At 45.8% G+C, this 17,160-nt stretch overlaps 1 protein-coding gene across 4 annotated transcripts in view; it reads left to right on the top strand.

Moving 5' to 3' along the window:
• NAALADL2 (N-acetylated alpha-linked acidic dipeptidase like 2) overlaps window positions 1-17,160 on the top strand; it is a 552,606-nt gene that overhangs the window by 425,657 nt on the left and 109,789 nt on the right. The window contains exon 11 of one of the 4 annotated variants that reach the window (XM_077348366.1): window positions 15,809-16,136. The exons of the other annotated variants lie outside the window; for them this stretch is intronic. Coding sequence (XP_077204481.1) covers window positions 15,809-16,051 — 243 coding nt within the window. The 3' untranslated portion in view covers window positions 16,052-16,136. Of the gene's footprint in view, window positions 1-15,808; window positions 16,137-17,160 lie in introns of those variants that run through there. 4 annotated transcript variants of the gene reach the window in all.

Below are 17,160 nucleotides of genomic sequence, written 5' to 3'. Positions count from 1 at the left end.
TCGTTCATACCAAAAAGCAATTGTTCTTCCATGGAGGCTTGCGTACACTATTCAGATTCATCGTCTTTTGCCAAACCGTCAACAGTCCGCTCGCATCCGACTAGATCATTGACTGTTTTGATAGATTAGCCCAGGGGCTCCTGGGAATTGTAGTCCATGGACATCTGGAGGGCCGCAGTTTGACTACCCCTGGATTAGCCTGTGCTCTGCAATGCCTGTCTGTGTTGTGAGAAAGTGGGCCTTCTTGGTTCTCCCGGTTCTCTGCACAAGCAAGCTCTGGCTCACAAAAGCCTTTGCCCCAAGAAAGGGTGCCTAGTTAAGCTTGAAATTCTGGGTCCCCTCCCCTGGCCAGGCAGCTTAAAATGGCTTTGGGCCGTAGCTCGCAGCCAATTCAAGTGGGGTGGGTGGGGGCTGGGCAGCTCATTAGCAGGGCTGGAACAGAGCTCCTTAGCAGGCAGTCAGCAGGCCGGGAGGCCCTTGTTAGCAAGCCCTCCATCATGACCCTTTGCCCAGGGCCTCTCCCTTTACCTGCTGCTGGCTTCAGGCACTGAGGCATCTGAGAGCAAAGAGGTTAGAGTCCAGGGCCAGAGGGTGGGAGCCACAGGGCAGGGCCAATCTAGACAAAGCTGGCTGCACCCTGATTGGCCCTATTCCAACTTGGACAGCCAGACACATCCACCCCCTAGGCTGTTTCAGAAATATATAGAGGAACAACAATGGATAAGGATAATAAGGCAGGCAGAATATGGTTGGGAAGCAGAGCTGTGGACACACCCATCTGGGGCCCCTTCCCTTTCCGTCCCCTCCAGGTCCATCATTGGCCATTTTGGGAGGGGGTGGGTTGGTCAACATGACCACATATGGTGATATCATCCAATAAACATTTAACAAATTTAAATATATGTGTATGTGTGTGTGTGTACATGTGTATATATGTCTGTGTGTGGGGGGTAAATGTGTATATGTATGTGAGTGTGTGTTTGTGTAATTAACTCCCACCCATTCAGGAAACCCTTCCAGGACCGTCAAGAAACCCCAGGGTTTCACAAACCCCTGGTTGAAAAAAGCTGCAGTTGACCAAGGTGGCTCTCAGGTCAGGCCACTGTGACTCTGTTCTTAACATTATAAATGATTCATCTACCACTGCTGTATAACTGACACAGAAACAGTGATGAAATATTTGTGAATGTTTATAGGGGCCAATTCGGCACCAGGAACCAGCGAACTGGAACCACTGAGAAAAATATATAATGTATAAATTAGCATAAAAAGAAGGAACAAGATAAGGACCATTCAGTCTGCTCTAGCTTACACTCTCCCTAGCCGACCAGATGGAAAGCATATATTAAAACTAAAAATAGAGCACACCCATTATGATGCCGTTCCACCATCCAGCGCATCCCGCTCTCAAAATAACCAGTGGCTGTTCTAAAATATTATCTATCTGCTGTTCTTCCCTTTCGTTCAGTCCATTTATAATAGTGTTTAGCTCATCATGTGAAGCCTTTTCTTTTGTGGCGGTAATAAGGCAGGTAGATCAAGATTACAGCCGGCGTTATTAGTTTGTTTTGAGTAAATAACGTGATGTACGTTATTAAAAAAAAAAAAACCTGGATTCCCCCCCCCCTCTTCTTTTATTATTTATCAGTGGGTGTAAATTTAGCGTGAAGTATTTTATGCTAGCTGTCCAAGTTCTGGCTATGTAAGGCTTCCAGAACATTTATTTTTACCACCTAGGCCATAAAAGTTGTTTTCCATATCTTCAGTCAAATGTAAGTACAGAGAAGGAAAAAAAAACCCAAGAAAGAAAGAAAGAAATAAGAAACAGCAAAAAAATTACCTTCCTGCAGTATTCCTCGGTTCGACCAAGAGTTCGCAATATCATGGGCCACAAAGAACAACTGAGGAAGGAAACCAAAAAAATAGAAGAAAATGTCCATGTGTGTGTTGGAAGCAAAGATATTCTTAGGGTTAAATGTGTTAAAGAGTTTGGACAGCTGGAAACGATACCCTCCTTAGAGTGAATGCATGATCATTTTTATTTCTTCAAAATGTGCTGAAATGTTTGAAGGTAACTTTCAGCCTTTACTGGTTTCCTAAGCATCCCCTTGCCCCGTTTCCAATAAAATAAATGCTGAAAAATCATATTGCCGCATGCGCAACTGGCCTTCCCCTTTTCAGGTCCTCCCCCAACCATGCTGATTTTTATACGCATCTCTCTTTATGCTACAACCTTGAGGAATTTCATCTTCCATTACCCCCCTGTAGTATTTATTATAAGAAAAAGGCTGGCTGTCTATGGATGGAAATTTTGATGTTGTAAGCATTACCACTTCAGCATCCCAAATGCACCTCACTCCTACAAGGCATGTCCAGTGTGACATTTGCAGACACCCGTGTTCAGTTTGGATTTAGGGTCCAATGCTGGGTCAGCTATTTAAAGAATCCCAATGGATCTTCAAGCAGGGCTGGAACGTACTATAAAGTTGTGGCCGATTTAGGACAGCCTGATAGGGTTTTCAAAGAGAGAGATGTTCAGAGGTGGTCTGCCATTGCCTCCCTCTGCATAGCAATTCTGGACTTCTCTATTGGTCTCTCACCCAACTGCTAACTTAGATCAACCCTCCTTATCTTCCAAGGTCTGGTGAAATCAGGCTAGCTTGGGCGATCCAGGTCACAGCTAAGTGCAACCTACCATGCATCAGTTACCAAAATCAGAATTACACAGAGATGAAAGAGAATACAAATGGCCATCCAAGTCCAGCCCAAGACCTTCTTGGGGACTTAAAAATCACACGCTCTTGACAGGTGCTCAGCCAATCTCCCCCTAAAAAATTTCCAACAAAAGAGACTCCACCACCCTCCAAGGAAGCATATTCCACCTGTGAACCATCCACATCCTCAGATAATGCCTAATATTCAAGTGGAACCTCTTTTTGCTTCATTTAAATCCATTCTCTCCTATTACAGCTTGTGAGACGTTTGATCGTGACTGTAAGAGGTTTATGGAACCTAATAAGCTCACATACAGTCCTGGTGAGCTGAGCTTAGACTGGAGAGTCAAAGTTGTACAAGGTGAATCGAAACAATTATGGAGACTTTCTAGATAATCAGCGCTCTTGTTCTTTCTTTTGTCTGGTTGTTTTGGTTGCAGACATGTATTGATTGCCAAATAAAAAAATAAATAAAGTTGAATTGTGGAAGAAGGGCTCTAAACCAGCGGTCCCCAACCCCCAGACCGGGGACCGGGACCAGTCCGTGGATCAGTCAGTACCGGGCTGCGGCTCCTCCTCGTCCTCCTCCCCAGCTGCTGCCACGGGGGCTGCCCTGCCACTCTGTTGCTGGCTCACCTTTGGTGCTCTCCAGCGGCCGCCATGGCTGAGACTCCCCTCAGGCAGCGCCCCCCAGCGGGAGGCAGGAAGTCAGGAGTGCCGTCTGGAAAGCAAACGGAGCAGGGGCTCAGGCGGCAGTGATGTCCCTCAGCAAAAGACTACCCCTCCCCTGGGCCTCAGTAAAATTGTCAAGCGTTGACGGGTCCCCAGTGATAAAAAGGTCAGGGACCACTGCTCTAAACTAATTATGAAAAGTTGCCCTCCAATTCCCCAAGTAAATGTTTTCCCCCTGGAGAAATCTGTGTGGTTTAAGTCACTGGCAGTCTTCAAGCAAAGGTTGGATACACACTTTTCTTGGATGCTTTAGGATGCTTAGGGCTGATCCTGCGTTGAGCAGGGGGTTGGACTAGATGGCCTGTATGGCCCCTTCCAACTCTATGATTCTGTGATTCTATGAAGATAAATTTATAAAGCCTTTCCCCTTGCACAGCCCTCTCTGTGACCAATCGCTAACGCTACTCCACAATCAGCAAACCTGTTAAACAAATGGAACCATTCTTGACCCATCTGGATCACGGGATTTGTGAAGGATGCCTAAATGAGCTCTCTTAGAAGTTTGCTTAATGGGCTCTCCAGCAAGAAGAATTTTGCCATAAAGGTGGTCAGCCAGAGCTTGCTCGTGTTTATTTGCTCTTGCTGGGATTTGCTCAGGCTACGGTAGAGGGAAAGAATCTAAGTGAATGGCTTACATTCGAGACACAAAGGTACAATAAAGGGTGATGGTAAGGGACAGAGCCACCTAAGAGACACTTGCTACCCTCTCCCCTGCCCTGCTGTTATTGTGGCTTTCGAAAGATACCTCTTCCCTTTCTCCGACTCAAGGTGGCCGGAATAAAAGCCACCAAATTGATAACAACCAGTCAACAATGTGTTGTAAGTGGGGGCGGGGGGGGGAGAGAGATGCTTCCAGCTGGCTGTTTCAAAGAACAGGTGCACTCCTGCAAATTGTCGTGCGGCAATTTATCCGAAGGCCACACGGCTTTTAATAGGATCTTCCCACAGATATGACAGGGGGTGAGCTAATCTTGTCCCTGTGAAATTCTCAGCCAGACATTATTGTGTGGGGAGAATGGCACACACATGCACAAAGACATATTTTTGCACTTAACCAGAAATGTTTTTTGTGTATTTTTTTAACCATCTGGAAGATCCAGAAGAGCTTCTTACAGTGCAGACAAAATGTTGACTCCAGCCACTTTTAAATACCACCCTGGCCATTTGCCCTCCTCATAGAACTTTCTGTCCCATGTGGCTTTGGTCCATCCCGATCCTATGACAGGGCTGGTTCCAATTTTCACTGGGCCAGGGTTGCCAGATCCTCTCTGCTCACAGGCAGGGGATGGGGGATAGGATTGCCAAATCCAGGTTGGAAAACTCCTGGAGATTTGGAGATGGAGCCTGGACAAGCCAGGGAGGTCAGTAATATATATTGCCATCACATCCATTTTCTCCAGGGGATGGCAGGTTACAGTGGATGAGCAATAGGGTTGTGGGAGCCCTGCATGGTGCAGGGGGTTGGACTAGATGACCCAGGATGTCCCTTCCAAATCTATGATTCTATGATTCTAACTGATCTCTGTAGCCTGGAGGTGAGTTGGAATTCTGGAGCATCCCTAAGTCCTACCTGGAGAGTGGTATCCCTACACTATATCAAACGGTGTACCGTATCCAGATCACAGGAGATGATGGTACTGCTGTATTCTGCTCTGGTTCAGTCTCACTTGGAGTACTGTGTTCAGTTTTGGGTGCCCTAGTTGAAGAGGGATGTAGGCAAACTGAAGCATGTCCAGAGGAGGGCAACAAAGATGGTGAGGGGTTTGGAGACCAAGATGTATGAAGAAACGTTGGGGGACCTTGGTCTGTTTAGCCTAGAGAGGAGACGACTGAGTGGGAATCTAATAACCATCTTCAGGTATTTAAAAGGATGCCCCGGAGGGATGGACCAGAATCAACAGGATGAAATTAATTCAAAAGAAATTCTGCCTAAACATCTGGAAGAAATTCCTGACAGTGAGAGTGGTTTCTCAGTGGAACAGGCTTCCTTGGGAGGTGGTGGGTTCTCCATCTTTGGAAATTTTTAAACAGAGGCTGGATAGCCATCTGACAGACAGGCTGATTCTGTGAAGGCTCAAGAGGGTGCCAGGTTACAGTGGATGAGTGATAGGGTTGTGAGTGTCCTCCATACTGCAGGGAGTTGGACTAGATGACCCATGAGGTTCCTTCCAACTCTATGATTCTATGAGATCTCCAGCCACCACCTATGACTCTATGACCCTGCTTAGCTTCTGAGATCTGTGAAGATTGGGCTGTACCATCCTGGCCCTTTGGGGCTTACAGCCCAATACATAGACTGTAGCTCAACTAAGCTGAGGTCCATGGAGTTCAGTGGACTCAGAAAGGTGGAACTCTGCTTAGTAGTAAATAGTAAGTGTTCCACATGAAGCCCCCTTTTAACTGTCATGCCTTGGTTTTACAAGTCCCATCTGTCTTTGCCGAGCTAAAATGAAGCCATTGCTTCCTTTTTCTCCCCAGCATACATCAGTACTTCCTAGATCCTTCACAGTGCGTTGAAGAGTTGCTCAGTGTATTAGAAGCCAGTAATGCATTAATACATTACTCATCGTGAAGGGTGCTCTTAAACATTCCCATAGCTGCTAGCATTGTTCTGGCTAATGGCTGAGTGTTTTACAAGACAAACCACACAAGGAGGTTAAGCTGATTGTATGAATTGTTTTATGTGAGTAACGTGGAGTTCATTGTCAACATGAGGCTGTGGGGAGCCACAAATTTCTTGTTCCATTAGTGGTGGAGTGACAGAGCTACTGTGGAGAAACAAATTGTCCCCAGTCGTTTCCCATGATGCTCTCTTGGGTGCTGTTTGAATGAGACCGTGGCCACATGGAATGTCACGTAATAGTATAAATTCTACAAATTAAGACTGTGTGCGTGGATTTCCTTATTATTTTCTGTAATTTATTTTTCATAATTTATCCTACTTCTGCTTGCCAGGGGGTGGAGCAAAGAGATCTACTTAGTTCTATTGCTCCACCCTGCCCAACTGCTTAGCATCTCCTTCCTCTTGGAGTTCCAGGTGCAGTTCTAGAGAGAGTTGTGACTGACGTTTGGCAGCCCTATGAGTTGGCGGTGGTGGAAACGTGCCATCGAGTCACAGCTGACTTACAGCTCAGCTGCTTGGCAGGATCTTTCACTGCTTCCCCCATACTCCCCCCTGAAGCTGCGGAGGGCTATGGTCAGCACTGATTGGGATATTTTCAAGCTTACCCAAATCAAATTGCCCGTCCTTGATCATGAACAGCTTTGTTCAGGTCTTGCAAACTGAAGGCCTCAGCTTTCTTTATTGAGTCAGAAGTAGAAGAAGAAGAGTTTCTCTACCCGAAGGAGGCTCAAAGCGGCTTATAGTGGTCTTCCCTTTCCTCTCCCCACAACAGACACCCTGTGGGGTGGGTGAGGCTGAGAGAGCCCGGATATCACTGCTCAGTCGGAACAGCTTTATCAGTGCTGTGGCGAGCCCAAGGTCACCCAGCTGGCTGCATGTGGGGGAGCGCAGAATCGAACCCGGCATGCCAGATTACAAGTCCGCACTCCTAACCACTACACCAAGCTGGTTCTCACCAAGCAAGACCACCTCACATTTGATCCCTTCTTCTCCTAGCGTTACTTTCTTTTCCAGTGGTCTTCCCAATTATGAAGCAACCAAAGTAGCTTACCTTCTAGCTAAGATTAACTTCGGTCTTTGTTGAGAAGTTTAGCTTCCAGGTTAGTTTTGATCTAGAACCTACCTGTTTGTCTTTTGGGCAGTTGGTGGTATCCAGAGAACACACCCTTTTAAGTCCCTCAGTGGGCTTAGAAAAGCATCACTTTGATTATGATTGCATTGTTAGTGATTTTGTGGTGGAGTTGCATACATTGTATACAAGAAGACCCAGGCTCTATTCCTAGCATTTGTAACATAAAGAGTCTCATGTATCAGTTACTGGGAAAGACCTTTCTCTGGTAAGGACCCAAAATGCTTTTGTCTGTCAGAGTACTTCAGTAGTTTATTGAAGAGACTACAAACAGCTACATAGGGTGCTTTATTGAAAAAGCTGAAAACATATAGAGGTTTGGAGCATATATAGAGCTAGACCTCCCCCCCCCCCGTGCAATTTGTTCCAACAGTCTGTGATCTGATATGATACAATGCATTCCCTTATCTTCAATGAGAAACAGATTCACCAGGCATTGAAAGTAGACCAGTTTCAGATGGTTTACCTGTTTGAAGGAAGAGTTAGCCAATAGAGATGGGCCCGGATTGTGCAATGAGCCAAAACTTCTGGTCTGATCAGGGCTCGGAAGGTAACAATCGCACTCACGTGCTCTCCAAAGAAACCTCAGAGCTTTGACACATGGCTTTTTGTTGCTATTAGTTTTTTTTGTTTGTTTGTTGCAAAGGGCGGAAAAATCGGGACTGAATTCCTCTTTCAGAAAGCAAGCATTTTTTGTGTAGCAGAATTTTCCTGCTGTCTGTTTCCTTGGCGATTTCCCTTCCTTTTGCTTTTGTTTTATTTCACCTCCCGCTTTGGGATGCAGTAAGATGACTGTATTTAGGTATTTCTGAAGAAACTTTTGGAGGGGGGGGGGCTTGATCTCAGTTCTCTGCCATTTTATCCCCCCTACATGCACACCCACTGGGCTGCTGTTTGTTTGGAGGGAGGGTTCCGGATCCCTCCCTGGAATCTCTGCATCAAAAGGATCAGGTCTCGTCATATCTCAGAAGCTAAGGTTGGTATTTGGAAAGGAGATCACTGAGGAAGCCCAGGGTTGCTGGGCAGAAGCAGTCAAATCCCCTCTGTGATTCCCTTGCATCAAAACCTCATGGGGTCAAACCAGAAGTCAGCTGCTTGACGGCACTTCCCGGCACCTCCACTGCAGTAGGTGATAGGAAAGACCTGGACGTGAGACACACTGTAAATCTGAGTGGACAATACTGACCTTGATGGACCAGACTGAGTAGCCAGCAGCTTTCATGTGCTTAGTGTGAGCAAAAGAGGCCATTCTTTTTCATTCCATAGTACAAGGAAGGAAAACGCTTTTGGGGCAAACGTCTTCTGCAAGTCCCTAAGATGCCTCACCTCGAAGCAACTTGGAGCTTATAAATATCTCTCACGGCCCCTCGGGTTCTTATTTATGGGGTTTGTTCAGCCAGTTACATTTTAAGTCTGTTAATTAGGTTATTCTTGTCTGGATGTGATTTTATCTCTCTGTAAAATAATTTTTTATTCCCCATTATAAATATGATGAGGTTTTCTCACATTTTTTTTTAAAAAAGATGTTTTATTCGTTTTTGTACCTTCCCCCCTTCTTTAATGACCTCAGGCTACAGGAGTGTCTATTTATTTCTGATTATTTTTTTTTGTAAATGAGCCTTCATGTTCTCCGTGCTTTTGTAACTAGGCATAGTCGAACATATCATTTTGCTGAGAGAGTTCCATAAAACTCATAGAAATTGTTGAGCAGGATCACATTAAACCAGAACTCTGTCTAAAATGGCCAAGCACATGTTTTATGGGGTCAACCAGAAGTCCTGAAAGTTAGAGCAGTTCCTCAGTGGGACAGGCTTCCTCGGGAGGTGGTGGGTTCTCCATCTTTGGAGATTTTTAAACAGAGGCTGGAGAGCCATCTGACGGAGAGGCTGATTCTGTGAAGGCTCAAGGGGGTGGCAGGTTACAGTGGATGAGCAATAGGTTTGTGAGTGTCCTGCATAGTGCAGGGGGTTGGACTAGATGACCCATGAGGTTCCTTCCAACTCTATTACTCAATGTTTCTATGATTCTATGTCTTTGAGAAGCTCAGAAGCAGGTAATCATGTGAAGACCATCTTGATTATTCATGGAATTGTCCAATTATTTTAAAAGCCTATTATGCCAATGATCATCATGAAAGTACAATGTGATGCTGTAGCAATCATATCCTTAATTTATGAACTTTAAACAACCACTATAAACAAGTGTAATGTATCAATAGGAATCAACTGGGCTTGTGGCCAGCTGAAATAAGTAAAGCCCTATTGAAGGAAGGAGTTTGGTTATAATTAACTTCTTGCTTTTGGTAGGGCTTTGTTATGACTAATTTTATGTAGGCTGGAGACTGCAACATATAATGGATGCATGCAAACTTCAGAAAAACTGAAGTCTAAATATGTGAGCCGTTCATACACATTCAGAATTAATATTGCTTGAAGTCCAGCGATCCTGACTTTAATTGATTCAAAGTTCCACAAACACAACTTGGGCAGATCCTGATTCACTTAGTTGACTATAATAGACTCTAAGTCAGGGGTAGTCAACCTGTGGTCCTCCAGATGTTCATGGACTACAATTCCCATGAGTGTTTGCTGGCAGGGGCTCATGGAAATTGTAGTCTATGAACATCTGGAGGACCACAGGTTGACTACCCCTGATCTAAGCCATGATCCACAGTTTCTTGCTGACTGGCTCTCACCCCTGGTCAATCTCAGGCTTAAATACCTGCAAACAGAGGAGAAAACAAGCTGAGCCCATATGGTCCTTCACTGCTGCTAGCAAGCTGTCAGATAGCTTCCCAGCTTTGGAAAAGTGGATAACCAAAGGCTAAAAGTCTGGGATACAGTTGAGTACTGCAGAGATTTGGGGGTGATACCTATTAAAAATAGAAGAACATAAGAACAGCAATGCTGGATCAGATCAGAAGTCCATCTAGTCCAGTATGCTGTCTCACAAAATGGTTAACCAGTTCATCCTGATATTTAACTCCTTCCCCAATAAGACCCTGAATAGTAAATAAAAGCCTTGAAACTTTAGATGAAACCCTAAGACCTGATAAATTGAGTAAAGTATAGCAGTGGTCCCCAACCTTTTTATCACCGAAGACCGGTCAACGCTTGACAATTTTACTGAGTCCCAGTGGGGGGGGGGGGGTAGTCTTTTGCCGAGGGACGTTGCTGCCGCCTGAGCCCCTGCTCCGCTTGCTTTCACACCAGCACCCCTGACTTCCCGCCGCCCACTGGGGGAAACTGCCAGCAGCAGCTGCGCAGTGACACACTGAGGGGGAGCCCCAGCCATGGCGGCCGCTGGAGAGCACCAAAGGTGAACTGGTGGCAGAGTGGCAGGGCAGCCCCCGAGGCAGCAGTCAGGAGGAGGACGAGGAGGAGCCATGGCCTGGTACCAACTGATCTACAGACTGGTACCAGTCTCCAGACCGGGGGTTGGGGACCACTGAAGTATAGGACAGAACTGAAATGGAGGGTTTAAAATATATATTTAAAAATAAAAAAACAAAGCAATGTACTAGTTTACAAAATGGAGACATCTATTTTGGAGGGGGCTCAAAATACTTTACTTATCTTAAAGTGGCAACAGCCATATTAAAGTACTTTGCCAGGAAAAGGAAAGGAGGGGAAAATATTTATTTATTTATTTATATTTTTATACTGCCATTCCCATAAATGTTGGCTCATGGCACTTTACATATAATGAATAAAAAAACATTCATCATAAAACAAAACAATCTAACAATAGAGCCCCTAGCCCTAATTAATCAGTAATAAAATTTGAATCACTAAAAGATAGCAGCATAAAACGTTAACCCATAACGAATCACTGAGCCGGCTACGTAGACACGTAACCAGTGCTGCTAATGTCAAAAAAGGGGACAGAATATTAATGGGGCTGACATAGTCTAGACCAGGGGTAGTCAAACTGCGGCCCTCCAGATGTCCATGGACTACAATTCCCAGGAGCCCCCTGCCAGCATTCGCGAATGCTGGCAGGGGGCTCCTGGGAATTGTAGTCCATGGACATCTGGAGGGCCGCATTTTGACTACCCCTGGTCTAGAACATAGTTCTGACCCTGAAGGGGGACAGAGCAGCCTGATCTTATCACCCCGGTCCTTTTACCCCATTGTGGGTCTGTGGTCCATCTCCTCAAAAGTTCAATCCTCCACCCCACTCTTTTCATCTAATAGAGCAGATCAAGTCTCTTTTGCCACCATGGAAACGGTAAACGGGGGATCGATCGATTGACTGGCTCTTGAATCTTACTTCCGCCCCTGCTTCTCTGAAGAGGCCCACTTCCGGAGTTCCTTGAATTCTGAAAAATATTTCAAGGGTTCCTTTACGGGCAGCCGCTCCAGCCCTACCCCACCCCTCCCAAATCAGGTTTGTTAGGCTCTGCAGATTCCTTGTCATTTAAGTTACCTTCGGCAATACAGTTTCCATACTAATGTCGGAATTATTCCCACATTTGCGTAGACAGGAAGACGTGTGAATTGCTAATATGCACAAGGCTGACAGATTGCCAAAGCCTGCAGCTGCAGAATGATAGTATTCTCATGCGCTGAAGCACTTTCTTCCAAACTACTTCAGGATAACTACCACATCTCGCAAAAGTGGCTCCTCATTTTCGCCTTCCCAAGCTTGAGTTCAAATATTATACCTAATATTGTGTCGCCTTTCCTATGAGATTTCTTGAAATGAAGCTTCTTATCAAAGGTCAGAGCGGGAGGGTAGAAAAGGGCATGCTATTGTTAGCTCTCATATCTGTCCCTGCTGGAATTTTACTTAGGGGAGCCAGTCTATTGGAGCAGTGAGTAGCTAGACTGGGATCTTGCCGGATGACCTTGCCCTCGTCATGTGCAAGATAAATAAATAAATAAAAATTGGATTGTTTCAGATTTGTCCCGAAATGAGTTAGCCTGAATCAGAAGCATCCGAAGCTCCCTTCCCTGGCTCAGATTTAGCTGAATCAATTTCATAGAATCATAGAGTTGGAAGGGGCCATACAGGCCATCTAGTCCAACCCCCTGCTCAACGCAGGATCAGCCCTAAGCATCCTAAAGCATCCAAGAAAAGTGTGTATCCAACCTTTGCTTGAAGACTGCCAGTGAGGGGGAGCTCACCACCTCCTTAGGCAGCCTATTCCACTGCTGAACTACTCTGACTGTGACAATTTTTTTTCCTGATATCTAGCCTATATCGTTGTACTTGAAGTTTAAACCCATTACTGCGTGTCCTCTCCTCTGCAGCCAATGGGAACAGCCTCCTGCCCTCCTCCAAGTGACAACCTTTCAGATAATTAAAGAGGGCTATCATGTCCCCTCTCAACCTCCTTTTCTCCAGGCTGAACATTGCCAAGTCCTTCAACCTATCTTCATAGGGCTTGGTCCCTTGGCTGAATCTTAATTTGGCTGAATCTTAATCATTTCAGTACCATAATAGCCTATGACACCATTTAAGTCAATAGAAAAATTTCCCCTTTGGTCTATACTGCAGTCGAAGGGGGAGCGGGAGTTTGAGGAAGGAGCACCCTATTTGCAGGAAAGCTGCAGGGGCCTCTCCTCAAAAGGACCCCTGAGTTTCAGAAAGATTGAATGAGGGGGTCCCGTCTTTTATGAGCACCCAAAGAGGACGCCCCATCCGACCTCCTTTGTTTCCAATGATAAAGTTTAAAAAGATTCTCTGTTCTTGTTTCCCTGACCGCTCACCATTGGAAACAATGGAGGTTGGATGTGGGCAACCGCTGGTCCAATCTTTTTTAAACGTCAGGTTTGGATGAGAGTTTCCTGCTGCTATACCCAACCTCTGTCGACCATGGAACAGACAGAAAAAGAAAATTTTGGATCCTTTAAACTGTGTGTGGTCGAATCATGCCTCAATCGGCTAGGGCTTATTTGGGCAGGTTAGGGGAAGTGTGATTTGGACCAGATTTGGCCCCATAGTGTCCAAATCACACTTTGATTCAGGTCCTTTTTTGTTGTTGTTAAGTGCGAAGTCGTGTCCGACCCATCGCGACCCCATGGACAATGATCCTCCAGGCCTTCCTGTCCTCTACCATTCTCCGGAGTCCTTTTAAGTTCGCACTGACTGCTTCAATGACTCCATCCAGCCACCTCGTTCTCTGTCGTCCCCTTCTTCTTTTGCCCTCAATCGCTCCCAGCATTAGGCTCTTCTCCAGAAAGTCCTTCCTTCCTTTTTAAACTATCCAAAACAAATGACACATGCTTACCTTGGCCCAATCATTTTATTTCTTTATATTTATATTTATTAATCGCCACTCCTGGACCCTGCTGGCTTGTGGCGATTTACAATAAATATTTAAAGCCCTCAGCATTCCGCAGGACCTGCAAAATGGAGCTATTCTGCCAGGTCTATGGTTGAGGCTGGCATGGCGGGGAAGATCTGATGGGCCTTCCAGCGTTAAGAGCATAAGCAACCGCCGTGTGATCTGTGCTCCCTCCTCCCACTCCTATCTTAGATTTCGAGGGGCTAGTGGATGATTGACCCCCATGGTTTTATTGTTTTAGTAGTCTGTTTTTGAGGAGTCTGTATTCATGAACTGTTTTAGTGGGGTTTTAGCAAGTGGCTTAAAGAACTGTTGTAACCCGCCACAAGCCAGTTATGAGAGTGGCGGGTAATAAGCCAAATGAATGAATGAATGAATGAATGAATGAATGAATGAATGAATGAATGAATGAATGAATGAATGAATGAATGAATGAATGAATGAATGAATGAATACTTCAATACAGTATAAAAAGTATAACATTCGGAGGCATACGTGCCTCACTGGGTTGTTGTGAGGATAAAACAAAAGAAAGGAGGAGGAGGAGAAGAGGAAGAAGACTTGGTTCTTATATGCCACTTTTCTCTACCCAAAGGAGGCTCAAAGTGGCTTACAGTTGCCTTCCCATTCCTCTCCCCACAACAGACACCCTGTGGGGTGGGTGAGGCTGAGACAGCCCTGATATTCCTGCTCCATCAGAACAGCACTATCAGGGCCGTAGCGAGCCCAAGGTCACCCAGCTGGCTGCATGCGGGGGGAGTGCAGAATTGAACCCGGCTTGCCAGATTAGAAGTCCGCACTCCTAACCACTACACCAAACTGGAGGACGTAAGCCACTTTGGGTCCACATTACAGAGGAAGTCAGGGTATATACGAAGGAAATAAATAAAATCAGGATTGCACTGTGACTCCAAATGCTCATACAACCAGGTAGGTCAGTTCACCGATGAAAGCATAAGAGGCTTTCCATGTACCCGTCAGTTTCATTTAGATGAACAGGGATGGAGCAGGGGGATCTGACTACAATTATATAGACTGTGGAGTTACTTTTATGGACCTAACTTCCATATATATAAATGTCAACAACTATAAAACACGGGGCTTGTTAAAGGTAAAAAATACCGCCAGGTTAAAAACACAAGTAAACAAGCCAAGAAAGCTGCTCTACGTCTCTCTGAACAATGCTTCTAGTAAATTTTGGACAAGTTATAAACTCACATTCATACTTCCCAGGAGAAATGGTAGAGTTTGTCATTTTTGAACTTCTCTCCCCCCACCCCTCCTCCTCCATTTAAAAAGCTATGGAGTGATTGAACACAAGCCATGAATCATCCTTCCGCCCACACTGGTTATTTAGTGTTCTAGGGAAGAAGGGGAGAGGGGGGGGAGAGAGAAAAGAAATGAATTTGGTTGGCAGTGCAGACGGAAAGCATTCGCCTACATGCTATCAGCTCTTGGGATAAATATTAAGCCTCCTTTGTTCCATGGTCGACGGGCGATAGGTCCCACAATCTCTATATCAGAGTGATAGAGTCCGGAAACAGAACGTTGATGGTCAAAAGGTTCAGCAAAGCCCATGCTAAATCTCTAAGGCTGTCTCCTCTGAACGGAGGTTTCAGCTTTGAGCAGAATGATCAGTCAGAGTAGTCACTGACTGAGCTGAGATCAGACTCTTTAGTTTTATGTCCCTTCCTTCCTAACAGCTCAGAGCATCTTACATGTTGAAATGATCAATTCCAAAAACCAGCATAAATATGATTAAGTATTGCAGATATCTGTAATTTACATATAGTCTCATTTCAATAAAACTTGGGGAATTCCAGCTCTTTCCTTGGGGGGGGGGATTTTCCTATTTTTGGCAGTGAGGCCAGCTCTTCTTAACGTTATAGCTGATGTTTCACCTGGCCTCAACAGTAGGCCTGGTAGGATAGCTCTGTCTTATAAAGGTAAAGGTATCCCCTGTGCAAGCACCGAGTCATGTCTGACCCTTGGGGTGATGCCCTCTAGCGTTTTCATGGCAGACTTAATACGGGGTGGTTTGCCAGTGCCTTACCCTTTACCCCCCAGCAAGCTGGGTACTCATTTTACTGACCTCGGAAGGATGGAAGGCTGAGTCAACCTTGAGCCAGCTGCCAACCTTGATCGAACTCCCAACCTCATGGGCAGACAGCTTCAGACAGCATTTCTGCTGCCTTACCACTCTGCACCACAAGCTCTGTCTTATAGACAGAGGAAATACCAACTCATTTCTGACATCTGGAAACCAAGGGCATTCAAGAAGAATATAATCAATAGTATCCATTTTCTCTAATCCACAGGCACAATGCCTATCAGAGAACGACATACCAAAGTACCTTCCGGTCATAACTGCTGAAGGAAAGGCATTCAACTTCAACCACACTCCCACCAACTGTTTTAATGTGTTTTCTGTCTGTGAGAAAGAAACAAGGAGATTAAACCAAGTCCATGGAGAACATGTCCATCAATGGATGTTGGCCATGAGAACTAAATGGCACCTCCATATTCAGAGGCAGTACCAGTGCTACCAAGGGAACACTTGAGTGGCATGCCCTGCTTGTTGGCCTTCCTGGCTATCTGGATGGCCACCTTGCAGGACGCTGGACAGAGATGGAGAACTGATTTGATCCAGGACAGCTGCCCTTTTTGTTCTTTTATGAGCAGGGGTAGTCAACCTGTGGTCCTCCAGATGTTCATGGACTACAATTCCCATGAGCCCCTGCCAGCATCTGAGCCATGTCTTAGCAAGCCATTGACCTGCCAATTGCTTTTCCTAGAAGCCGGAAGAAAGAATCTCTAGATGAAAACTGCGCTGCGGACTTCAGCATTCTTATCCGGTTTCCCTTCCTCTTTTCTTTCTGTATGTCTTTCTCCTTCATGCTATGACAGACTTGTGCACTGTTTTTGAATGCAAATGAAGATAGTACCTGATGGATTTTTTTTCTCCCCTACAAGCTTCATTTTAGATAATAAATTGTTTCGGCAAAAGAACAGCCCTGTAGTCTGTATAAGCTTTGGTTGACTTTGGTTTCTGCTGGTGGAGGAGCAGTTCTCAGTTTCTATATATACGCTAAACACCGATGCATGGCATGTGTCTCTCTGCTTTGCTGGCTCAAGACAGCTGTGATCTGCATGCTGCTGCTTGAAGAGGTAGCCTCAGATGACAGATGCAGCATACGAGCTTTTGAACAGCAAGGCACTTTCTTTGCAAGGTGAAGGAGCCCTGTCTAAATCTTGAAAGGTTTTCCATTGTTGGTAGTGAAATCGTATATCCTAGGACTAGAACAGATCTCCAGTGGTCCCCAACCTTTTTCGGGCCGGGGGAGACCAGGGGGGGAGCGGGAGGCATGGGAGCTGGTGTGCTGTCGGGCGCAAACTCACAGTCGCGTCAGCTCCACGCCTGCGCGTTTGTGCCCGTGCCTCCCCCCCTGCAGTATGGCGCTCGCTGCTCCCAGCGCAGTGAGCGCTGCACCATGGGGTAGAGGTGCACCTGCTGGCGCGCCGGTGCCTGCACCTCCCTCCCCCCCCCCACAGCCCGGTACCGAAGGCTCCACGGACCAGGGGTTGGGGAAGACTGTCATAGGCTATCTACTCAAAGCCCCACTCACTGTAGGAAGCCCAGAGCTAAAAAATTCTTGACCCACTTCCTCTA

Source organism: Paroedura picta, chromosome 8 (assembly GCF_049243985.1).
Source record: "Paroedura picta isolate Pp20150507F chromosome 8, Ppicta_v3.0, whole genome shotgun sequence".
Taxonomy (NCBI): Eukaryota; Metazoa; Chordata; class Lepidosauria; order Squamata; family Gekkonidae; genus Paroedura; species Paroedura picta.
Note: the sequence above shows the minus strand (reverse complement) of the source record. Positions and strands in the feature narration are given on the sequence as shown.